This window comes from Pseudopodoces humilis, chromosome 3, assembly GCF_049639895.1.
Source record: "Pseudopodoces humilis isolate 2021_Gansu_Grassland_sample_001 chromosome 3, ASM4963989v1, whole genome shotgun sequence".
In the NCBI taxonomy this organism is placed as follows: Eukaryota; Metazoa; Chordata; class Aves; order Passeriformes; family Paridae; genus Pseudopodoces; species Pseudopodoces humilis.
In genome coordinates this window covers 32,173,150-32,199,364 of record NC_142202.1, presented here as the reverse complement: position 1 = coordinate 32,199,364, position 26,215 = coordinate 32,173,150, and the positions used below count along the sequence as shown (strand labels likewise).

At 37.9% G+C, this 26,215-nt stretch overlaps 1 protein-coding gene across 1 annotated transcript in view; it reads left to right on the top strand.

Annotated features, from left to right (window-relative positions):
* PLD5 (phospholipase D family member 5) overlaps positions 1-26,215 on the top strand; it is a 99,207-nt gene that overhangs the window by 64,355 nt on the left and 8,637 nt on the right. The window contains exons 4-5 of the mRNA XM_005530596.3: positions 4,936-5,063; positions 23,677-23,874. Of these exons, the coding sequence (XP_005530653.2) occupies positions 4,936-5,063; positions 23,677-23,874 (326 nt within the window). The remainder of the gene's footprint in view (positions 1-4,935; positions 5,064-23,676; positions 23,875-26,215) is intronic.

Here is a 26,215-nt window from a genome sequence, read left to right as displayed (position 1 = left end):
TAGACTGATGAACAGCACATAATCCCAGAGTGACAGGATTCAGTCCTTCTAGTTTTTAAAAAGGACAGGGGGATATGTATGAGAGAGAAAAGCAGAGGGCAATGTAAACAAAAGAGCTGATTCAAAGTTAGGGTATTACCATCAGAGATTTCCCTAAAAGTCCTTGAGTGTTCTCTCTTTAAAATAAATCTGAATCATTAATCTTTCTGGGCCAGGCAGACTTTCAAATTTCATTTCAAATCCAATATGCCATAAGGAGCACAGGAATAGGAAATAGTCTAGTTTGTCTTTTAATCATTCAGAGACTTAGTAAAAATAACTTTATTTTCAAGTTGTGCATTCCTCTGCTTTTGTACTTGTCCTCTTCTGAGTGGTGGCAGGTCACACTAATGGGGCTTCTGGAAGAAGTTGCAATCAGTTGAGAAAAAACCCTGAAAATTCATGGGGAGGTGATCCTCCACCTGGGTCTCTTGTGTCTACCCCAAAAGAGACAGCTACTTCACCACTTGTGGCTGCTTGTATTGAAAACTGAATTTTTGTCTCAGAATAAAACTTACGTTTATTCATGGATGTACTTTGTGCTAAAGGTTATTATTGGAAGCAAATAAATGAAATTAAAGCATATATTGCAAAATATAGGGAAAGAGACATTTGTATCTGTACAGATTTCCCAGATAACTGTGGTTCTCCTTTTACTCCTAAAGTTCTTCCCCTTATTTTTCTTTCTCTCTGGTTTTAAAAACACTATAGTAAAAGTAAGAAAGTTGTGAAGACAGAAGGCCAATTTAGGCATGGTACAAGCAAATGCAGCTTCTGTTTCTTGGGCGTTATGTTTGCTAACTCCAGAGTGAGTTTAGCTTGTAACTGGTACTGCTGAAAACTGTGGCAAGCAGAATTTGCATGTTTGCTTTCAAGGCAGCTGTGATAATAGCAGCCTAAATAGTTGCTCTTTCTGAGTCTTCATTACCAAAATTAATCACTGCATCCACCAGTGAGAGAATCTGGCATAATGATGTTGCCTCAGTACAGTAGGACAATATCCTAAGAAGCTCACAGGTGTTGGATCCAAAGCCTCAAGAAAGTGAAGACCTCCAAAGAAGGTGCTCCTTCTCCAGACTGTTGCACAAACTTGATGTTTGTAAACTTGATGTATGGAAGCCAGGTGGCAGCCCTGTGAGTTCTGACCCCCTGCAGTCTCCCAGGAGGAAGAATCTCCCACTTTGTGTAGCTGTCTGGTGACCTTGCTTGAGCAGCACTAAAATCCACAGCCACAACACAGCTGCCACAACACTGGAATGTGTCTGACACAGGTTTTCATGACAGCGTGTATGTGATGAGCTCTTGATCAAAGGTCCCTACTTAGAGTTTAATGTTTTGCCTCAAATATTTAAAAAATGTCCTAGCTTTTGGTTCATAGAAACATAAAATGGCTTGGGTAGGAAGGGACCTTAAAGATCACAGCTTTCAGTAAACCAGCTTGCTTAGAGCCCCAACCAACCTGGCCTTGAACACTTCCAGGGACAGCACATCCAAAACTTTCCTGGGCAACCTGTTCCAGTGCCTCACCACCCTCACAGTAAAGAGTTCCCTCCTAATATCTAATTAAATTTACTGTCTTTCAGTTAGAATACATTCCCCTTCATGCTTCCTTCTTTCCAACATACTCTTGGGAAGAGACCATCTCTGTCCTTGTAAGCTCCCTTCATGCGCTGGAAAACCACAATTAGGTCACCATGAAGTGTTCTCTCCAGGCTGAACAATCCCAATTCTGTTCAAGTTCCTACTCTTGAAGTCAAGCTTGCCCTGTAGCTTTCAGACATTGTTAGCAAAGTGGCTGAGAGCTGGCAGCTGGACCAAACAGGATGTTGCAAGGCTAGAAATTGTAAATGTCATTTGCTTGGCCCATCCCTCTTCTTTGGGATTACTTTGGGAACTGGATTTTTTTTTTAATGGATGAAGAGTCAGTCTTTCTTGTAATACTACTGATACCTTCTGTTATCTTCCTCCGTTATGAGACAAAGCTAGAGGCTAAGTTGCAGTCTGGTACTTCCCAGGGGCTGAGTTCACATCACGTGCAGAGGGTCCAGGCTCTCAATGGTAAGGTCCCCTCTGTGCATCCCAGACTGAATCAGTGTGAAAAAGAAGAAAAAGTACTCAGATAAATGTCTGTTACTTACAACATTCTTTGATCCCTACAGTGTCTCTTTTTTTGTGGTTTTTTTTCTGCAGAAAATGTGTAATCTGTCCCAGCCCTAAGAGCGCACAATTTTAAGGGACAGACAAATCCACTTGAGTTTTAAGTGACAGCACTGGTTTTCTCTTTAAGTTCTCATCCTGAATTTTAATCTCCAGTGAAACAAAATAGTTAGATTTATTTGGCATGTTTATTAGCAATCAAGCCTACAAATATTCTCTTTTGGAGGAACTCAGTAGACTCACAACTTTGTGTAATTGAGACTACAGCATGACAGAGAGTTCTGTTATGGCTTCACATATTGATCAGTCCAATTTAATTTCCTCATGAGACCTGAACCATGCTAGGGATGGTGGATTGTGTTGAAGGCTTGATAAGCCTATTTTAACAAAGCATCTCAAGAGCTTGTGGAACAGAGGCAATTATCAATATTGATACATGTTTCCTTTCATCAAAAGGTAAGGGCTCATTAATAGGTTGCACAACAGCTGCTGCTTGCAACAAATGACTTTTTTTTTTTTTTATTAACTGGGAGGTAGTGTTTCCTTACTTGTTCACTTACCAGTTGGATGTTTCCAAAAGGAAAAGAAATTGGGTTCCAGGCTTTGATTTTACTGGTATATGTGATAGCAGTATCTTCTGCACTGCTATATTCACTATTTTGGTAATTGAAACCTAGATTGTATTTTAGAGTAATAGTCCCAACCCACAGCTTTTGCCCATATCTGAACAACCCACACCAACAAATGCTGGTGTTTTACAACTTTTGAATTTTGTGTCAAGTTACTGATGATGTCTGCTATTTTTAAAGTTAGTATTACTGGTTATATAGTCTCCTGTTATAGCTTTGGCAGTCAGCATTTTTGTTTGTCATTAGATGCTTCAAAAATGTTTTTAAATTGTGTTTATTTTAGGCTCTCCCTTTTGAGAAGGAAGCTCATTGTTGCTTCCTAATTTTTTATCTTTACTATGCAAAAATCCTAACATTTCATTTATAACCTGTTTAGTGTAGGTGTGTTGTGGGTGTTAAATTCATACTGCTATTTAATGCTGCAAATTGGGTGCATGGAAAGAAAACATCATCAAGCATCAAACTTCTTTGTTAAACTGGATTTTAAACATAGTTTTCAGGTCACTAGCTAGAAGTTTGGTGTCTTACTGAATGTTTGTCCTTAGCTAAGAGCAGTTGCTTTTGTTTTGTTTATTCACCAGGAAACAATTTAAACCATTTAACAGCTGCTATAGTGTTTTCTGATTGCTTTTCCATTTCACACTCATTTTCTCAATAATTAGCACAGTTCTACTCATTAATGCATGAGTTGAAAGTAGCAGCAATATGTTTCAAGGAAGTGGGAAAAATCTTTGTTTCTAAGCTTTCATGAGTGTGGGTGAGTGAAACGTACAAAAAATTGGAAAGGTAGCTGGGTTGCACCAATGCAGTTGACTAATGAACCAAACTCTGTGATGTGCTCAGAATGTTATTTTGCATGTTTGATGCATCTTGGTAAGTGGCACCTTACCTGATTGTCTTCTTTTCTTGATATCTGAACATTTAGAATATTTTTTCAAGGAAAGTTACTATTTCTATAATAATAAAGAAATATTTAGCACTGGTAACTGTTGCCTAAAATTGCAAGTCAAATGTTTCTTAGGAGATCAAAAATAAGAAATTTGATAAAAAGAAATACATTTTAGTTCTCTGTGTATGCTGGAATTCTTTTAAAATTGTGAGTCATAATCAGCCATTACTGGAATTCATGGTACTGGAGGTCCCATGAATGTTTAGTAGGAAATGGCTGGTACAATCACTGTCCCCCAGGCTGCTGTTTACTGTCAGTTCTCTCCCCTGGTTAGTCATGACTGAAACGTGAAGATGAGTGGGTTACTGTAAAATGCCTTCAGCAATGATTAATTCAGATTAGTCACCTAATTTTGCAAACACTGGAGCACTGAAAGAGCAGTAGTGGTATGAGAAATCACCTAAACTTACCTAATATTAAGTATATTCTGGATTTAGTTCTGCAAACATACAGATGGAACCAATTCAGACATTCCTAATGATGCAATGGAGCCAATAAGGTGCTCCTTTGATTTCAGTGGCCTATCGTCATTAATAAAACTGTGCCGTTCAGAGTGGTTGGTTGAATATCACAGATTAGTACGATTAAGAGCAGTTTCAACATAATTTATTTAGGTCTTGCTTACTTCCTTAATTCTCCACCCATGTTTCTCTTATCAGGATCCATTCTGTGCCACAGCCACTGCAACTACCTGCTCAAACCATTGCACGGGGCAGGAGGAGCAGAGCAGAGTCTGCTTTTTAGGCAGGGACTTTAATTGCATTCATATTTTAAAGGTCATTATTGCAATATGTAGCTGGTTAGTGCTACAGAATAGAAATTTAGAGATGAACTATTTTTAGGAATATACAGTGCTGGAAAAAAAAAATCAATTATTTGATTCTTAAGTGGAAGGAAATTAGGTAAACATTATAACGTATGGGAATGCTCCCTGTGCCTGGGACATGCATTAAGTATTTCTTCATATAACTGGAATATATTTTAATTAAAATATTGGGACAGTAACAATGTTTATCATTGCTTTTAAACCTTAATGATATGTTTCATTATGCCACTCATTAATTTTGGAAATTGAGGCCATGAAATGTGAACATTTCTTCTTTTAATACTGTAAATTATCTTAAGTAATGCCACTTATTATTTTTATCCTTAAATCTCTAGGTGCTGAAGTGTTGTATATGAACATGTCAGCATATAATGAAGGTCGGCTTCAGTCATCATTCTGGATTGTTGACAAACAGCATGTATACATTGGAAGTGCCAGTCTAGACTGGAGATCGTTGGGACAGGTAATTTAATAGAAAAACTAATCCTATACCTTTTGAGTGTACAATGAGTAAAAAAACTAACGTTTTGAGGACACTTGGATAGCTCTATTTTCTGATAATTTACTGGCAGAAGTGCTAGCATCAAAAACTGTAGTGCCATAGTTTTGATGACTCCTCTGTGTTGCCAAGAATGTACTACTATAAATTTTGTTTCTTTTCATTATAACAGGAATCCTCCATGTTTGTGCTTAAATTTTAAATATTTGATTATTTTTACTGATTTCTGTGATGGTCATTGTATGTTCCAGTTTTCTCATTTAAAAAAAAAAAAAGTGAGCAAACCAATTGGTAAACAAACTATTATGGAAACTCCATAGTAATATCATGGGTAAAACCTAGTCTCTCTGATCTGCCATTTAGAAAAGCAAACCCCAGATTAGGAAAGACTTCCAGATGGATAGTGGGTATTGTACTGGAATACCCACTACCTTTGGGGAGGGTCAGATTAATGGGTACAGAATGTTAAATAGCATAATGCTTTTGAAGGCTGCATGTATTAGAGAGAATTCCACATTTTTAATCCTGGTAAACATGGGAGTTGTAGCAACAACCAGTACGAAGAACTCTGTGTAGTCTGTGACTATTTTGAAGAATTTGTCAGTAACACAGCTTATTTGTCTCTTTGTAGGTATGTGTGCCGTTTTTTATTTCTGCAGCACTTTCAGGATCATTAGTGGCTGTCATGTTCATTTTTGCTATATACCACAGATTGTGTGAGGCTGCTCTCAGCCACACTTATGAAGTGAAACCTGTACCTTGAGATCTCAGTAACTGAAATGCACAGCAGAGAGGAAAAAGCAGCAGTCTTAGGTAGATATTAGTTGCTATAAAAAGCTTACTTTCTAAATATGAGCAGAATCTCAGAAACACAGGAATAATTTTGAACATAGGTTCTAATGATTTTGTAAAGAAGAAAGTGTGTCTTGGTTGTGCTGTACTTCTTAAGGTTTGTTTTCAGCTAAGAGGCTGGAAGTCTGACTAAAAACAAATTAGCCAGTTTAGTAAAGAAAGAGAATAAATGCATTTTTGCTCTTCCTATGATATTAATTTACTTAAAAGGTTATGTTTACAAAGGAATCTGGAACAGTGTTGAAAAAACAATATTGTTAGAGAAAGTCTTGGAAAAGAGGATATTGTATTTTCAGTCAATGTAAGAACATACAGTTCGGTCTTTTGGACAGTTCAGAAAATGTTTTTACATAATCTGTGCTTCATGAACTAAAGTCTTCTGTCACAACAAAACAGTTTTTCATAGGATCTATTTAGCTTTTAAATAGTTTATCTTTGAAGCCTCTTCTATTTGGGGTTCTGAGTACCACTGAAAATAATAAATATGGGGAAAAGAAGCACATTTACCGCACAGATTATTATATTATTTATATATTGCTTTTGTATTTATGATCTTCATCACAGATGATACAATTCCATATAGGTTTGACCTTTTCATGCTGAAGTACATCTTAAATCTTGTAAAGTACCTGTGTTAAACTTTGATGCCAGTTACTTGTAGGCCAGTGTTTCAAAAGTGATTCCTCAGTGTTAATTTTATCACTCTTTTGTGCATGCATTTGGACTTGTTTTAATCTTACTGTCATTTAATAGTATACTTTTATATGTTGTTATAAGATGAAATGCTGAAGAGTATTTGTACAATGCAAAAAGAAATCTCACTGCATTACGGTAAAAGAGAACCTGCTTTCAGTTAATTGAGAAATGTATGCTAGGGTTTCAGAAGAGCCAAAGGAAATTAGATGCTTGGCTTCTGTTGTCGTTGGATATGAGTATTCGATTCCCTTTCCCCAGAGATGCAGGTTAATAAATCAGAGCAACTTTCAAAGAGATCTGATATGCTGTCCTAAAATAATAATCTGTCTTGAACTTTCCTTTTCATATAAGAAGCAAAATAAGCACGGAACTCTGTCATTTTATTCTGAGTCCTTTCCTCAAGCAAAATGACTTGCACATGTGTGGGACCTAATCTTAAAACCCACGGTGAGCTGAGTCCTCGCTGGGGAAATACATCTCCCACAGATTCTTATTACCAGAGTCCCAGTATATCTTCAAATGAGGGATCAGCTCCCTCTGCTTCTCCCTCTCCCTTTCCCTCTCCTCTTTTGTCCCTTTGCCTGATACTAAAAATAAAACAACCAAGTCTGTTTAGCATAATTTGTCTCTTAGGAGGCTAAATCTAAAGCTGAAACAATAATTTAAATTTAACAGCTCCTTGGAAAACATCATCAAGAGTTAAGTGCTTTGGGTTTCCAATATTTGTGGAGAATTCTTTATGTTTATAAGCGGGATACTAGAAATCAATCACAAATGAAGCTTATTTAGTTTTGTTGCCATTCTCTTGACTTGCCAGCACTGACAAGAAGCAATATGAGTAATTTCTTAAAAGAAAATTTTCTGCATAAAGAAGAGATTTTCATATGCTGCAGATACTACTTAAGAATAGTCTTTAAAGTTGTACATATCCTGTGCCTCTGCTGGCAGTTTTAATACTTGCCAGAGTCTCAGATTTGAAATTATGAGCAAGGCTAAGAGCACATTACTACTTTTCAAGTAAAACTGTGTTTCAGTTAAATTGAAAGTTTGTCAAAACTGTAGTAATTCTGGCTGAAATCATCTATGCCAGCTGTCTGATTCAGTCTGAAATCAAACCCCACAGGGAAATGTTAAAGTATTGCTTAGAGCTCCTGAAACAGGATTTTACGAAAACAGGATGTTTTATTGTTCATAGTGGAATATTTTGAATTTTTCTTTATACAGGTCTAGATTTTGTGCATCTTTTTCTATTGTTGTCAATATATCCAAATATTACCCAATTACATAACCCATTGAAAACTGAGGATTATGAACAAGCAGAGTTTTGCCACTTTCTTACATACAGTAAGTTCTACAAGATTTTACCAGTGAAATCATCTTGTTTCTTGCTGGTAAATATATATATACTGATAAGCAACTAAAAAATGAGTCACTCAGACATGCCTAAAATTGTGTACCTATACTGATTAATTTTTTCCTGTGACTTGAATTAATAGCAACCAAGATGACCATGGTACTGTATTCTAGATTTTAGTTCCTTGACCCAGTAGCATGTTATTACTTTTTAAAATAAATTGGTTATGTAACTGTTATATTGGTTATATAATTGTTATAATCCATAAGCTAACAAAATATATCATATATTTCTTTTGTTCCATGACTCCCTCCAATAGTTCCAGCAAAGCTTGAAAATGCATTTATCTCCTTAATTCTGATATGGAGCATGAGGTTTGTAATATATATGAACATTTCTGGAGCCTTTTATACTAGCAACATTTTTGGAAAAGTTTTATTCACACATGAATAATTGAATCCAGTGGGCAAACAACTGTAACGGATTAGTTGAACCACTTCAGAAAAATGCATTTATGTGCAACAAATAATCAGCTCTTGGAAAATAGTATTACTGAAAATTCCTGAAACAAGTAAAATTAATCCAATTGTCTTCACTGGAAGTGAAATCAGGCTAATATTAGCTAGTCTTCTTGGCAAAAAAAAATAGCTTAAGTCATGAATACTAACAGTACCCGGTAGTTGAGTGTATGTGTGAAGGTTAGTGATCAACTTCAAATCTTCAGGGTCTCAAGTGTAAAATTGCTGTTTGCTCCCTGGAGTTGTAGAGTCTGACTGTAAACATCCGGACTAAAGGGAAGTGACTTGTCTGGGGCTCCAGGACGTCTTGAAACAAAGGAGGGGGACCCGAATGGAAAAAGGTAAAGCTTCTGACTGGAGAAGTCCTTAAAATGGGAGAGATCCTGGAGATTAGAGAGCTGTGGGTAAGATGGAAGCCAGGGGATGTACCAAAGCTACTGGCTGGTGATGCCTGAGACAGGTGAGCAGCCATACAGCAGGGAAGGACTTGATTTCCTGCTCAGCATCTGGGGACAGCAGCCCCTTCCCTGCAGGAACTGGGGCTATGGACGGAATAGATGGAAAGTGTGAAATAAAATCAAGTAGTTGTAAAAGCTCCCATCTTGTTGGTTCTTAAACAAATTCCAATATCTAGATCCACCTCAGGTAGTCATTTGCTCTCTCTTGCCTGGCACATCTTAAAAGCATTATCTTAAAAACTCCTGCTTAAATTTTGGTGAGGCTGATGTTGAGGCAAAGTTCCTAAGCATGATTTTTTTCTCTTAGCTGTGTAAAAACTACTAGCAGAGGATTTTTCTTTTTAAGTAAGACTTCAGAAAGGCATTTGATTTCTCTTCATCTTAAAAATCTATCAGGATTTCCTTGTCAGTCAGTTTCCTCTCCATCCTCATCTTACCCTCTTGTTGTTATAAATTACAAACTGTTAATTTTATCTGCATAATTTAAGGTAACTGGAAAATTAGATAAACTGTCCCAACAGTTTTTGTCAGGTTGGAAAGAGATACCTGTTCTGAGGAGTTAAGTTTTTATTTGATACACCAAAGATGTTAAATAAATACCCAAGAGGGCTAAAGTACTGTAGAAGGTGAGATATGACAGCGTGTGAATGAGAAAATCTCTGTGAACTATTTTTTCCTTATGATTATTAGTATTTAAAACATACTTGTCTCATAAGTATTGAGTCCTACAGCACATGAAAGTTGTAGCAATTATGATTTTTTTGGTTACATTTGAAGGATCAGGAATAAGTTGCCCAGTTCATTTATTCTGTTAATAATTGAGTTGAATCAACAGTCAAATTAACAGAGATGGAGAGCTATGAGAGTTATTAAAAAAGAGATCTATTAAGCATCTGTAGATACAGTAGATAAAGTAAGCTTTGTCTTTTATGATAAATATGAATAATCAAGTGCATACTTAGAATAAAAGTATATTAGATTCTGAAATTTGTGAAATCGGTAAGCCTGTACTCATTAGGAAAACAAAGAAACAAACAAAAAGGCAGGGGGAAAAAGGGAGGGAGGAAACCCCCAAAATTTCAGTTAGTCAAAAGATAAGACTTGTTGTACGTGTCCATTTTAAGTAAAAACTGATGAGCTAATATTTGATTCGTTAGTACGAGTCTGTTTTTTGAACTAAGCTATAGGAGGGCTTGCTGCAGGATGTCTCCAAGAGTGCTTGGAATGTGTCTGCTTGTCTTGCCTGTTATCACCAGACAGGACAGAGCTGGTTTGAGAAATAATGGGGGTCTCAGTTGAGTTGTTCAGGCTGTTCTTCCTGAAACATATTAAAAAAGAGACAAAAGTGGCAGGCTGAATTAATCTGTACCATCTTCTCCTCTAATCTTTTGTGACAAAAAGACTGATAAAGCCCAAACTCTTTCCCATCCTACTCTGAAATGACAAAAGTTGGTAAATGATGGTATTTCAGATATTAAGAGTTGCATCTGAAGGGACAGGTTTGGGGCAATTTATGTTTCTGGGAATATTAGAGGAGCAACCCTTTCTTTGGTTGTGGTGGGTAAAATCAATTGGAAGCAATCCACATAGGTCTTAACTCAAAACTCACATTCCAATTATATTGATGATGCTGATAAGGAGTATATATAGCTCAAAGGCCACACTTATGAGGGACTAAAAACTCACCTCAGAACTGTCCCTTCTCTTGGTCTTCATTTCTGGGGATATGGATTCTGATAAAAAGTTTCCCAAAATTGAAGAATCTCTGGAACACTGCCAGGAGCAAATGCAAACTTTCTTTTATGTAGCTCTCCCTTTTTATTCCAGAAAGGGGAATGATAATTTCCTCAAATTATATCATCGAAGATTGTATTTCCTATTTATCTGTGGGGAAAAAAATTGTCCTTCAATAAAACCAATATGTAATAAATACTGGATTTCAATATATCTCAAAATACAACATGGTGTTGTTATTTGTTTCCAGCTTCCCCAAAATCTTACTATAGCAGAGCCTCCTCTCAAAACTGATCACTGAGACAAGATCTACACATTTGTATTTTCTGCTGATGATCTCTACAGAACTTACAGAGCAAAAGCAGGCTATAATCAGTCAGTCGTTTCTCTGGACTTTTATCTGAGTCTCTTGAAGTTATGCAATGGTGCATCTGGTCCTTTTGAGATAAGATATTTTGTCTGACAGTAGAATTCCATCCTTTCAATCAAGCAAAAGTTATATTGAGAGTTTCCATTTGATACAATGTTGTGCTAGTGTGAATTAGACATTTGTCCCTAATGTACACTTCGTCAGTTTTTCCCATCTTCTTGTTATAATTTGCTTAATGTTCTTACTGTCCCAGTGGTATTCAGTATCATATTGCTATTAGTAAACTGAACACTGTCTCAAATGTCCTATAACATGAAACAAGGCTCTTTCAACTTTGTTGTCCACTGAGGTTCAATCAAACTCGGCTAAATACTAGACTGAAAGTACAGGCGACATAATACTGGTGCATTCTATCTAAATTCATATTTCTGTGTTAATAAATCTCTCTTACCTAAGACAGAGAGTATCTCCTAAAAAGTTTTGATATGCTGTTATCCATGTGATCCATCCTCAAAAAAAAACCTTAATGGGTTTTCTGTCTATGGGATCATTTCCCAAGCTAGCCAATATTTTAAAGATAACAGAAAAGTGCAACCCAGATCTTCAAGCATAGGTGAATGAGGCAATATGTGAAGAAAGCAAGTATAAGGAGATATTACAGAGCTGTATTGACAATTACCTTTTTTAGTAATTTATTACTAAGACTGTTCATTACTTTTATCTATTTCCTGCTGCACAGAAATCTAGTTTTGTTGTCAGAACTTTGCTATGATGCTAATACAGCTTCTCCTTCAAAGGACAAGTTGAAAATACTTTTATTATTTTCACAAAGAGCTTTTGGCTGGGATTTTTATCTTTGACCAAATCTAGAGCACTTTAGTGGCTGATACGTATCTCCAAAATTACAGCTTTTCTATTTTCTTTCCCTTTTCTTTTTCCCCAAAAAAGTTAGGGGGCTGTGTCACTGGACTGTGTTGCGCTTGTAAATGTCCATATCTCACAACATGCATTAAAAGTGTAAAGTATGAAGTTTGTGTAAAAGTGTAAAGGGTGTAAAGTTTGCATTTTTGGAAATACAATATTTTATTTGATTCTTTAACTGAGATAGACTGCTTTTCCTCTGTTACATCCAGTAAATCAGGACAGTCAGTGTTGCCTGTTATGTCTACTCTGCTTGAAATTTTTTACCTATGCATCCACTATTTACAAATAAATATCAGTGAAGCAAAAGGACTGTTTGTCTCTTGCTTACCATTGCTGTGCATTGCTCACAGAAGGCTGGTTAAAGCTGAACAGGAATGTTGGTAATGCAGCTGCTCCACTTGTGTGTGCCCTTGATTCCTCCTTACTCCTATGGGCTTCTGGTTTTGTGATTTACCAGCTGAAAACAGCATGGGATCTATATATTCACCTTGCAGTTGGAGCCAGAAAGTCCTCTCAGCTTGGCTAGTTTCTCTAGGTGCAGTGCTGATTCCCAGCTTCGAGGAACTCAGAAGGTATTCCTGTTTGTCATACTTCTCCCATTGTTGTGTTCCATTCCCACATGCACCAATGAATGCATCATCTGCATTATGTGTCTGTATTTAGTGTAGGAGAGGGCAAAATATATCAACAGCTTGCTGCACATTTTTATTTTATTTCTGTTGACAGTAGGAATATGCTTATCACTCTGTTTCTGACCTCTGAAATGACAGATCTTGTCTTCTTGATTTTTTGTTGATTTTTTCAGTTGCTCTGAAGGTTCTGTGAAACAGGTTTATCTACTGTTGGAATAATCAATAATAAATTGTAAATAAGTAAGTAATAAACCTGCAGAGCAAAATTATGGAATATTCGGTTTGAACAGATAAACAGACTTCTTTCTAAAGCAGCATGGCATGTTCAGGTAGCTGGATACCTGAATATTTCTGAATGCCAGGCCTAATGTGAATAGATTTAGATTGGATATTAGGAAGAAGTTCTGTCAGAATAGTGAGGCACTGGAACGGGTTAACCCAGAGAAACTGCAGATGCTCCATCCCTGGAAAACGTTCAAGGACAGGTTGGATGGTCTAATGGATGGCATCCCTGCCTATAGCAGGGGGTTTGGAACTAGATGATCTTTATGGACATTTTCAATCCAAACCACTCTATGATACTATTTTCTTCCCATCATTTTTTTTATTTGCTGTGGAAGTCCTGTGGACAGGTTTACCTGCTGTTGGAGTAATCAAGAATAGATTGTAAATCAATAAATAATAATCCTGCAGAGCAAAATTAGGGAATATCCATTTTGAATTGATAAACTGACTTCTTTCCATAGCAGCATGGCATATTCAGGTAGTTGGATCTCCAAAACCCAAAGGAAAATAGAAGGTTTTTTCTCCAGTAAAACTAACCTCATAATCATCTGCTTGCTTTTTAATACTTGCCATACCATCACTCTGTTTTAATTAAGAGTCATAGATATTGCAAAGAGAGTGTGATTGGTTCTGGTTTTTTACTGGTCCCTCAGATACTTGACAGATAATATCAGTTTACTAGCATTGTCAGATTTGAGAATTTTGGATGGGTTCTGAAAGTGTTTAGGGAACCAGAGGCATGCAGGAATTTGCTGCCAGAACACAAACTGTACATTACTGCACACAGAAAATCATCCATATAAGTGTGTGCAAAAAAAGGAGACAGCTTTTAAGACCTCTTCTGCTATATCAAAGCAAATACTGAGGTGAATAGACAGCACTGGTGAGGTGTGCTTGCACAAGTCCATGGCCTAGGGATCAGACTCAATAGCCTAAAAGTTAAGCTGTTGAAATTTATAAAAACTGTTTGGGAGGATCTCCCAGAAACTGCATCACAAATAGCTCACCTGGAAGTTGTCTTGCCTTTAAAAAAAAAAAAAAAATAGAAAAAGACAGTGGTCACAGAGATGAAAATTGTTTCTAGGCACATGTCTGTAAAGTCTGTTTGCAGCAATCTACCCATGGGTTATCTGAAAGTACCAGTAAACTTAAATGGATATTAAAAAAAACCAGTAAATCCATCACTTTCCTGAAAATCTGATTTATGTTATGCTGAAAGAAAATTTGTTCATTAAATCCCAGCTGAATCTCTGATGGGGGAGCTTATGCACCACAGTCTATTCTGTCATCTTCCACAAGAATTTGCTGGCCACTAATCTTGGTCAGCGATGTTAACAAATGGAGGCAGATTCCTCTCAGAGGGATTTAGTTATTAGCATAACCCATCAGATCAATCTTGTTCAACTAAACAATTAAAATCACAACATTAAAATAATCATGGAAGTGTATTCCCAATATGTGATTCCACCCATGCACACACACTTTGATATTGCACAGATGACAGTTCCTCCCTAGAAAAACATCGTCATTCAAAAATGCCTCAACTCCAAAAGGTTCCCAGATGGAGCCCAGTCACCTCCTGCTTGAAAGTTTGAATCCTTTCATGGAAAACTGGATTTGGTATTGTCCTGTGAAGAAGGCACACAGTAAATCAGGCTGAAATACCATGGCATAAATCTCCATGAGTCAGGGTAAGGAAGGAAAATCATTTCAGTCATTTTATAAAAGAGAAATGATTCTGCAGTTCAGAATAAAATCTCATCTTTCTATACCCATAAGTCATTAAGCAGAACAAAATAGATTCTGACAAAGCATTCCTTCCATATGAATGTGCAGCGTTCATGTCATCACTAACCTTTTCAGATTTTGATACTGCCATCATAAGCATCAAGGTTTAGAAGTCACCATGCAGTCACCTCTCTTAACTTTTCTAAGTAAACAGCAGCCATCAAAACAGTGAAGTCATTGACATTTCGCTGGAGCTGCTCAGTGGGAAACTGTTAATTAAAACTATTAATGCATGAGGGAGGTGTATTGGGCAGGCAGCGCCTGCAAACAGAATTGTTAAGTGTGTCTCCAGAGAACTGTAGAAATCATAAAAATCGTGATACTGGACAAGCAACTTTTTCTAATCAGTGTGATGACTTACTAGGCATTTCTTTCAAATGTCATGCTAGAGCACCTCACAAGAAATAGCTGAGGAAACTCACCCTGTTTACCCTGGAGAAGAGATGGTTAAGAGGGGATTTTATCAATGTCTGTAAGTATATCAAGGGAGGATGTTGAGGATGGAGCCAGGTTCTGTATGGTGGCAAGCAATAGGACAAGAGGCAATGGCTCTGATGCACAGGAAGTTCCACCTGAATATGAGGGAGAACTTTACTATGTGGGTGTCTGTGCAGTGCAGCAGATTGTCTGGAGAGGTTATGGAGTCTCCATCACTGGAGATACTCAAGAACTGTCTGGGTGCCATCCTGTGCAATGTCATCTATGACATTATAATGCAGGGTCATCTAGGATGACCCTGGTAGTAGGGAGGCTAGACTAGATGACCTCCAGTGGGTCCTTCCAGCCTTACACAGTCAGTGGTTCTGTGTTCCAAATTTTACTGTTAAGAGTCAAGACGCAGAAATATGATGTATTAATTTAATTACATTTAAATGTATAAAAGAAAAAGAAAAGTTTTCTTCCTAGGGCCCCATACCAAGATCGCATCTTTACATGAGGCATTGCTTCCATGTTGAAGCAGCCAGAAACCTCACAAATATCTAAGATTGTTACTCAGGAGAAAAGGACAAGAGAGCACAATGGATTTCTAAAATAAATTTTCATATTGAGTAGCCATTGTTCTGGGCATGTCTGTTTGGCTAAATTTGGCTAAATTGCCTTATATATCTAAACTGCTTGGATTTCTAGCTTACCTCAAGGTCCTGTACACTGAATTTAATCAAGGCTCAGTCAAAAATTAATTAACGACTTTGGCCCTCTGCTTACACCAAGAAAACATGTTTCTAATTCTGATCAGGTTGTCTGGCAAAGCTTAACAGTTATAGCAATAATTCATATGCAATGTCATTGTCCCAGTTTGTGTCCCCAGCATGCCTACTACCGATTTCTATTCAGTTTGCAAAAGGAAAACTCACTGTGTGTGTCAGTAATGTTATAAATAATGCATCCAATTAGTCAACTACATGCTGTTCCACTTCCCTGAAGGCCATGGATCTGAAAGCCCCAAAGAAACTGTTTAGACATAAATATTGCCCTTACTCTGAGATAAGCCCTTTGCACTCTCCTCTCTCTGTTGCACAGCAGAAGATGTATGAAGGCTGCCCTTTGCAGCATTGCAAAGGATGAGAACAAATGCTAAGGGCTCGTGCTGTGATTTCTAGCTGCGTGAAGAGACTGCAAGGTAAGGGCTGACAGGACAGGCTGTGGTGCATGGAAGATGGAAAGAGGCTTCAGGGAGGTATACGCATATACATGGTGAAGGAGAGTCCAGTCCTTTTCAGAAGCTAGCAGGGTCTTTACTTCACTTGTTAATTTTCTTATGGTTCTGCTGGAGAAGCAAATTTTTTAATGTCATGTGAATGACACCAAGACTGAAATGTGGTGCAGCTTGCCAGCAGTGAGATGGGTGGCCAACACAATCTGATCCTCTTTTTCCCAGCTTGCACTTTTCTTTGACAAAAAGAACAAAACTATTCAAAAGATAGACAGAATCAAATTAGAATTCATATTAATTAGATTTCCTGCTGTAAAACAAGAAATAAATCAAACATGATCCTGGTGCATGTTTTCTTGTAGTTGTAAGCTTCCATTTCCCCTGAAGAAGACACTTGTGCTTGCTTTGAGGGGGTAATGAAACTATAAACTGAAAATTCATTTCAAAATTATAAATTAGGCTGTGATTATGCCAAGTGATATTAATTATGCTGATAGAATATATGGCAACAAATTTTTAACTAATTCAGTTCTGCTTTCTGGCTTGCTCTGACAATTAGCCATGTGTCAGGCTTGGTTTGTTAGTGAGCTTAAACAACAGCAGTAAAAAACCCAAACTTGCACTCACAATTCTGTGGTAGGATCTATGTAAACATCATCACAGAGTGGTCCATGGTTTAAACAAAAATACGACTGAATTTTTTCTACAAACAAATTTATTTTTGCTGAGTTTTTTGTATCAATAGAACAGATGGCTGAATAAGAAAAATCATGATGGGGCTTCTTTCTAATGTGATGAGGACACAGGGGATTTCTGGTTTTCTGCTTTGAAGATGCATTGCTACCTCTTCATCACAAAATTCTTTTTAAACCACAGCATTTTAAAAGAAGCCCCCCTTCTGCCTGGATGTCTAACTTGCTTTCATGTCAGCAGCAGAACTTTTCAGCAGAAATGAAATGCTAAGACTTTTTTTCTCAGCATGATTTTCTTAAGATCAGGGTGCTTTGAAAAACAATGGTGTGGCTGAAGTGAAGTGGAAATTAGTAGAGCATCACTGTGCAGTTTTGTTTTCTTTGCCTGTGGATCACTGAAAAAAATAAGGGAATACAAAAATTAGCAGCTCCTCGAAGATCTCTGGCTTGTCATGGCATCTTTTTATCATTAGGTTTTATCATTAAGTTGTATTAGTAAAAATAACATATGAAGTTGTAACTTCTTGGGACTTAAATTCTGCATGAACTACAGCTCCAAATCTATCAAATGTACTTTCTAAAGGTGAGAATTAAAGACCAGTGGACTGCTGGTGGCTGACAATTCAAATTTATCAGCTTCAGTGGTACAGTCAGTCCAGTTGTATCACTTCCTTTCCTTTGGTGAAAACATGTCATGGTTTTATAGTGATAATGTCAATGCTGGGTGCACTTTCTATCAAATGCATCACCTTTTCTTGGTCACATGATAAGATTTATTTCCAGCACAGTGGCTTGAGTGACAGTTTTCCATTTTCAGTGATGAGATTGAGTTCCTGGCTCAGGTTGAAATTTCATTCTTTTGTCAAGTGGAAGGGCTTTTTTCCTAGTTCATTAGAAATTCTACCTGGCAATTATTTTCAAATTACTTAAAACCAACATGATAGAAAATTAACCTTTAGCCTTAGATGACAGAAATGTAAAACCTACAAAACTGTAGGACATGGGCCAGGCACAAGAGAGATCCAAATGCAAGACTGAAAAAGTGATTAATTTGAGAATGGTTGAAAGCTGAATGTAGGATTTTAAAAATACCACTGAGTCAATAAAAGTGTCTATAGAAAACAGCAAAGTTGCACAATTAAACAATGAAACGATCTCAAAAATTAATCTGTTTGAATTCTGTAAGTAATAGTCAAAAGCAATTTGTGGTTGTCAAAATGGCAGTGAATTCAAGTAAGAACATTTATTGTGCCCTAGATGATTTCTGACATTGAAAGATGCTGTTAATTTAGATTTATTCACTTTCCAATAGTTTAAGCTAGACAGAGTTATATTAACTTCCTGAGAAAACAGTGCTTTCCCATTTGTATTAATGTTTTCTGTTCAGTATTTCCCAATATCAATGTAGTTCCCATTTTCCCAGCAACAGGTAAAAGCAAACAGGAAAAGAAAAAATGGAACTTGGAGTAGAAGCAGGACTGTGCTGGATTTGGATTTCACTGATTTACTTTTGATTTTAACATAACAAAGTGTGCAGTCTCTGTACTGTATTACTGGCAAAGCATAGAAGAAGGATTTTTGTCTCAGGAATGTAAGGGTGAGTTGCAGTTTCTAGCGAAGTGTTAGCTGAGGCACATCCTTTTGCTGTTGTGGTGAGCTGTAATACCTGCAGAGGTTTTGTGAGAGAGGGGCCAGGCTACAGCCTTCTCAGCCTGTTCAGCATCAGGTTGCACGTTTGGTTTACATCAAAACGAGGGCTGCCTGAATGGGGTCATTACACTGAGTGCATTTGTGATTAGCACTACTCCTGTCAGCCTCTTCCAGCAAAGTGTGCTACAACAGTCACAGTGAGCAACTCTGCACAAATAAGCACTTCTACCTTTCTCAGATCTCTGACTCTCTTGCTATTGATGGTCACTCCCATCTGAATGCCCTTCTCCTCCTCCATTGCTGCCACAGGCTGCAACTGCTTCAGCTGTCACCTGTGCCTGGCATGGGATGGGCACGCATATCTGCTCAGCAGGTTTTGGTAAAGAGAGGTAAAGAATAGCTGCACAGAGGCAGCTCTTCAGGGGTGGTATTGGGAAATACTCATTCAGTATTAAAGAATACCACATGAAAATGTAAGGGAGGTCAGCAGTAGGGATCAGGTAAGCAAGGCTGATACTGAAAAAGAAAGTATGTTTGGAGTGCCAGGTAACTGGATAATTAGAGCATATTTTATGGAAAGATTAGTGTACCACTGTAAATATCTGTGATTTGTCTTAAGCTGACTTTTCTTTAGAAGCTACTTAAATCTTAGGCTTTAGTAACTTATTTATCAGTATGGAATGCTTTTTGATGTCCATTACTCGCAACGCCTGTTGTGATTCTATATTTGCTCAGTCATTCGTTTAGAAAGTCATCATTAAAAAAATCAGAGGCTCGAATGCACAGTTAAATACTTTTTCAAGCACAGGCAAAATAACAGATGCATACACTACCCCGTATACCAAAAGTCTACTTTAGTAAATTTTGTGTGCAATAGGCTACCTGTAGTTAATCCAGAGTTTCTATAGCACAGGCAGTGGATTGCTGGCATCTGCCACTGGCCAGACCTTTTGGGCAAGTGGCAGTTCATGCCTGAGGAGAGCTGCCTGTTGTTTACAGGTTCGTGTTCAGGTGTGAACAATTACTAAAAACTTTTGCTTTAAACAAGGGGTTTTCTAAAGCTTCCTGCTACATTTGCCACAACTCAGATACTGCAAGCTGTGAACCAGATTGTGTGACTCCTATGTAGGTCAAATAGTAGCTTGCCTACACAGTAGGGTTGTCTCTCAGAGTGTAGCTCAAGATAAATATAAAATGAGCTGTCTCGTCTGCACAGTGCAGGGCAAGGATGCATCATACACCCCCTCTGGCCTGTGACCCAAACATACCTGAAAAATTTCTCAGTGTAAGAATCTTATGGTGCTCTGTGTTCACAGCCTGGATTGTTAAGGTTCGTTTCCCATGTTTTTTCTTCCTTTTGCATAGGATGCCTATGAATGTACATGGAAGAAGAAAAAGCAAAAATTCCTGTTTGTGAAATGCTGCTTTTTGTCCAGTTTAACAAGAAGTTCCTCCTCTTGTCATAAAAATTACTATCTATCTAGGCCGTATTTATTATTTTTCATAGCTAAATGAGTTCTGCAGTTAGAGAATTATTGTACAGTGGGAGGAAGTTACATTTCTTAAGCCAAGTATAATTATTCACTTTTCTGGTGCTTTAAAAAAAACATTGTCAAGAAAGTCAAATGGTAATTTGGTAATCTTTAATGGTTGCTCTACACAAATGTAAATGGCATGGGGAAAAACAAGGAAAATCAGCTCCCATATTTTTCATTCTTTGATTAGAGCATGCATGGTAGTTCTTAACAAAGACGAGAAGAAACCTCCTCAAGACAGGACATAAAATTCTCTATGCAGATAACCATTCCTTTCCCCAGACCCTGGCACATGCCCTGGAAATGTCACTCACAAGCAACTGTGCCATGTTACCATCCAAAAACTTTTGTTCCATTTTGAGGTAATCAAATTTATGACTCTATATTTTCATTTCACATTCATCTTCCTTAGTTTCATTAAGGTTTTGATTTTTTTGAGATCTTCTTCACTTAAATTTTTCAGTGACATTTTCATTACTGTATTAATTGCTCTTTAAAACGCAGGATGAAGAAACGCTTCCTTTGCCTTAAGAGCTCCTGCCCTGAAGGGTTTTACCTTAACAGATACCTCAAATGATGCTTAGCTGAAGGTTTCCATGATGACAAGCCAAGGAGCAACACTCAGATTTTGATTCTTACAATGTAGATTTTTTTTTTCTGTTTCCGCTCTGAGACTACTCAAAAAAAAAAAAAAAAAAAAGTCTCTAATGACAGCAGCTCTCAAACGGAAGAGAAAGTCTTTTCCCTTATCTAGATGTCACACCACTTCATACTAAATCTGTCACTACCACATCTTTGCTGCCCCTTATGCCTCCTATGAAGGATTATAGGCTTAATGATTAATAGGAAGAAGAGCAGTTTCTCCTCAGAGTAAGGCAGTAAAACCAGGCTCAGTGTAGAAGGTGCTTCTGAAACGGGTTTTTTTGTCTCCAAACTTACTGGGGCTGTTATACAAGAAAGGAGACAGGTGGGGTTTTACTACATAGGTATATGCATTTCAAGGGGATGTATCACACCTAAGCTGAGAGGATGACAAAGTGACAGGCTGACATTTAAACAGGTTTCTTAGATAATTCAGTTTGCACAACAAGCATCATAGAGTCACTGTCTGCCCTCTTGCTATAACTTTAAATCTACTGTTCAGGTTGAGTCAAAATTGAACTTAAATTTATAAAAGCTTAATGAAAACAGGCAGCAGAGGATATCTGTGTTTTCCCAGCGAGGGAAAGGAGGAGCCCTGCTCTGTCGTGTATTAGGGAATCCCCATGGGGGAAAGCTCTTACAACATCTTCAGAAGCAGGAAAGGCTTTGATCAGTCCTCTGAGAAGCCAACTGCAAGACGAAACACCTTGGGAAGGCAGGGTTCATTACTGTGCTGTAGACACATCTGTGGATGGCTTCATTGCAGCCCGTCCTTCACTGTTCCCTGCGGGCCTCAGCCGGGCAGCATCCGCAGGAGCCGGCTCCGCGCACGGTCAGGTCCCTGCGTTCCCCACTCTGTGCTCCTGTTCGTGGGGAGAGGCTGGCGTGCCTAATGCTTCGTTTGGCTCTCCGGCTAGATGGTGATCTCTAAAAGAGTGGCATTTAACAAAAGCCATTAGTGCCCCAGGCTTCCTCCCTATCTCTGCATGAGAAACTGCGTAGGCCTAAAGGCAATCTCTTAATTCACAGGGAGGGGACACACTGCAGGCACTCCTGTTGTGAGGACACTCGCTCATGCAGATGCAATCCTGGCAGCTTCTGGTGTGCAGTGAGGACCCTTTCATCTTTACTTTTAATAGAAGGGATAAAGTGGAACAGTAATAATGGGACTGATAAATGAAAGGAAAACTGTAACCACATAATTATGTCAGAATCAACTAACAGCCATGAAAAGCTGATTAAACCACATTATGCAGATAGATGTAACAGAGTACTATTTACAAGTCCTCTGCACTGGCATGCCTGGCAATTAAGAGAGCTGTATTGGCAGCACACGGTGAAAACAGTGATAATGTATAGTTAAAAATATTTGGAGACAAATAGAGCCCAGACTACGGGGACAGCCTAGAGCTGAATACAAGAGCATCCTCAAAGATACCAGAACCCAGGGGAAAAATTAAAGATTATATTCCAAATAGATTATTAAGCTAGGATGTTGGTCATATTTATATTTAGCATTAAAATTAATTTACTGGCTTATCCAGAAATGAAAGGCTGCAGTGCAGTATGTGTGTTTTTTCCAACTCTCCACAAATTTCAGGTTGTGCAGGCTAACAGATTAAAGAAGCTTTCAGAAATATTCTGAGTTAGGTAGTAAGAATATTAGGTCTTGTTCCTGTGGTTGCAACTATTTGGCAAATATTTAGGAACAAGATAGCTCAGTGTTGTGTATTCTTAGGTATGTGGTATTTCCAGGTTGGGGACATGAAGAATGTGTCACCTATCAAATTTCCTTCTCACTGGAGTATTGGTGTTTGTTGTTTCTGCTCACCTACCACAGAAGGAGTCAAGGTTCAATCTTATCCTTCACTTTACCTCTGCCCACTCCTGCAGAGTGGTTCTCATCTGCAGTCAGGGAGAATTGCACTGGAACAAGCTCTGAGATATCAGTACTGGTTCAGAGTTCCCATAGGCTTTACAGAAAGATTCGCTTTTACCAGAAACTAGTCCGTGTGACTGTGGAGATCTCGTCTAAGGGAATAATACCAGTGGGAATATTTTGGAATGAAAGGGTAAGCATGCTGGAGAGTTCATATTACCCTTATTTTCTTCATCATACCAGGCAGACTTTGCAGGCATGGTATTGAGAGAGTTTGCCTGCAGAAAACCAGCACGAATCCTTTAAATATCTATCCTACATATGGTTTTCCAACAGATACATGCAGATTTTCTTCTTGCTTTATTTTAGAAGATGGCTGAACTATTGTTAAATACAGGTAATGAGAGGTCAATAGCATCCAGACTCACACTGGTCCTTTCTTGAGCTGTTCTAAAGCAAAGGAAGGGAAGAGAGTGAGCATGTGGTTATGCTTTGATTACAAAAGCCAGACAATACATTCAGCATGAAATTCTGGGTATATGAAACCCCTAGGTACTAGGGGTGTACAATTAATGAAATCTCTGCAAAACAAGATTTATGATGATCAGGAGATGTGCTTTTACCTAAATGAAAAGTGGGACTGTGCCCACTCATGTGAAGGCTAAAGAATTTAATTGTACTCTGCTGTCTGTATTTACTTGGACTATTTTTCCTCATAATTCACATGTGAGAATGTTGATGCTTACAGAGTACTTTCTGTGAGAGAAAGGTATTGTTATCTTCCTTTTAACATGTAAAGAAACTGACACCCAGAAAACTGGGGTACCTAAGGTGAGGTTGTTGTGTTCTTGCTGCATACCTCCACAGATCCATCAGCAAAAAAATCACTAATGATCCAACTTTTAATTTCACAGATGAAGGAGCTTGGCGTCATTGTATACAACTGTAGCTGCCTGGTCCTGGATTTGCAAAGGATATTTGCCCTATATAGCTCATTAAGGTACAAGAATAAAATACCTCCGAGTTGGTCTAAGAGACTCTATGGGGTGTATGATACTCAAAATAAACTGACACTGCAGCTGAACGAGACAAAATCTGAAGCTTTTGTGTCGGTAAGTTACAAAATGAGTTCCATCCTCGGGGGAGGGGGGTGTGGGGAGGGAAGGGAAGAAATTTACTTAACCCACAAGATCTTTAGAAGATCTGGAAATTTGAAATATCACAATTTATTTTTTTTTAATTCTGGTTTCTATAAAATGCAGTTTGCTGGGACTTCATCACACTCAAGATGCTGCAGAATTTCATTTGGTCATTATTCAATTCCCCTTTCTCTGTAACATTCAACACTTTACCACTCATGTTAAGAAAATGATACAGAGACCCTTCAAATTAAATTCTTTTATTTGCACTAATAGGTAGAACACAAATGACTTGGGAGTAAATGAACCATTAATCAGACATAGAAAATTATACAGAATAAGGTTGGTATCAGAGCTTGCCTTTTTAACAATGTAATATTTCTAAGGATTCACCCTATTGCAAAGCATTCATACTTCTGTACAAGATCATCTACTTCAGCTTTATTTTTAAATGACATTTTAAAACTTCTACAATTCAAGCACTGACCATGGAAGCACTGTCTGTGCATGTTTTTTTAATGGAAAGAAATGGAGTTCTCCATCTCATCAGTGATGCAGCAAAACAGGAAAAAAGTACCCAGTGAGATAGAGATGATGGAAGATGTGGAGTGTCATTCATTCTGGGAGTAATTACATGAGTGTAAACCACCAAACTTCAAAATCAGGAATATAAATAAAATTGCTGAGAGTAATTTTCCATTCTCTATAAAACAAGGGCAAAACCCCCATTGCTTTATAGTCATTGTTATGTCTAAAACAATACAACACACATAACCCATTATAAAGTTGTACAGCCACTGGCATCAGACGGTGCAGGTGAGTGGTTATACAGGGCAGGGTTCCCTTTCACCTGCTGGATGCCAGGCAATGTTCTGCTGTCCAAGATTTTTCGTACTCCTACAATCAGTGGACAGACAGAACTATTTTGGAGTGAAAATGTGGAAGTGCCTAAGACAGCCAGAATTAATAGTGGTTTTAAAAAATGGACACTTCCATTGATTCTGGAGAATCTTAAGGACTCGCTTAAATAAGAGACAGACTTTTGCTAATGCACTGTGAAATGAAATCCTACTCCTTTCTAAGAAATCTGTAAGAAACAGAGAAATCCTGCTGAAAGTCGATCCTGGACAGGAACACAAAATGGAAAGATGATTAAGGCCCAGTTAAGGAATCTGGGATCCTAGACAAAGGCAGATGGAGAGAGACTCTACATTTTATTTTTCATTTGGCAGAGTGTTCCCTTCCTCTCTGTGATTTTTTCCTTTCCTGTGGGCAAGGAAGCCTTTTCTCTTGGTATTTCACTTCAGAAAACGAAAGGAAGGACTCAGTGGTACTCAGAAGCTCAGATCACTGAGGTCCAACTCGAAGAGCTACCTGAATTTTTATCCATAGCCACTTGGGCTGGTTCTTCCTTCCTTAAAACAGGCTCTTCAATAAATTTCTCACCCACTAGAAAAGTGTCAGTGTTTGCCAGCATGACCCTCTGAAGTTCTGGAGTTGCTTGGGACTGACTTGGTGGACTGTGTGTTAATGTTGCTGTGTGTTCCTGAGTTAATGATCAGAAAGAAGTTCCCAGGAGTCAGGCAGTTCCCCTGCTCCTGTGGCAGTCCTGTCTGGGGCAAAGACAGGCTGCTGCCTCCCTGTGGATTCAGGATAGCACACCCCTGAGCAGTGGCATGGAAAGAGGCTGTTCCCAGCCAGAATAAAGGCCTGTTCCTGGTAGGTGAAGAGGAGGAGCAAGTGGGTACTTGATCAGAACAGCAAGTGCTGCACAACATGGAGACAAGTCTTAAAACAGTTCATGGCTGCGGGGCAGGGATCAGCTGTGCCACAGAGTAAGAAATGGAATGCCAAAGCACAGTGCTACAGTGAGAGTTTTTACTGAGATTTTTTCTTCTAATTATCTTCAAGAAGTCTTTCATTTTCTGATATTTATACCAAATGCATCCGAAAAAGACAAGTGCATAAGAATTTCTTTCTTCAGCTGTTCTAGAACCTAAAAGTTCAAGAAAATAATACAAGTGTTAAGAATAACATCTTGGTGCAATTACCTCCAAAAAGTTTCAGATAATTGAAATAAATTATATTTAATTATTTAACTATATTTAAATCACTTTACACTTTTTTCTTGAGTTGAAATTCTTTTCTTGAAAACATATTTCAATGTTTGTGCTATATAAAACAAGCATAATACACAATCATTAAATTTTTTTGTTATACTTGGGAATCATGGCTTAGTGTTGCTTAGCAACAAATGCATCTTCCAGACTGGCTGATAAAGTGTAAGGGGTTTTGATTTTTTAGTGTTCAGGAA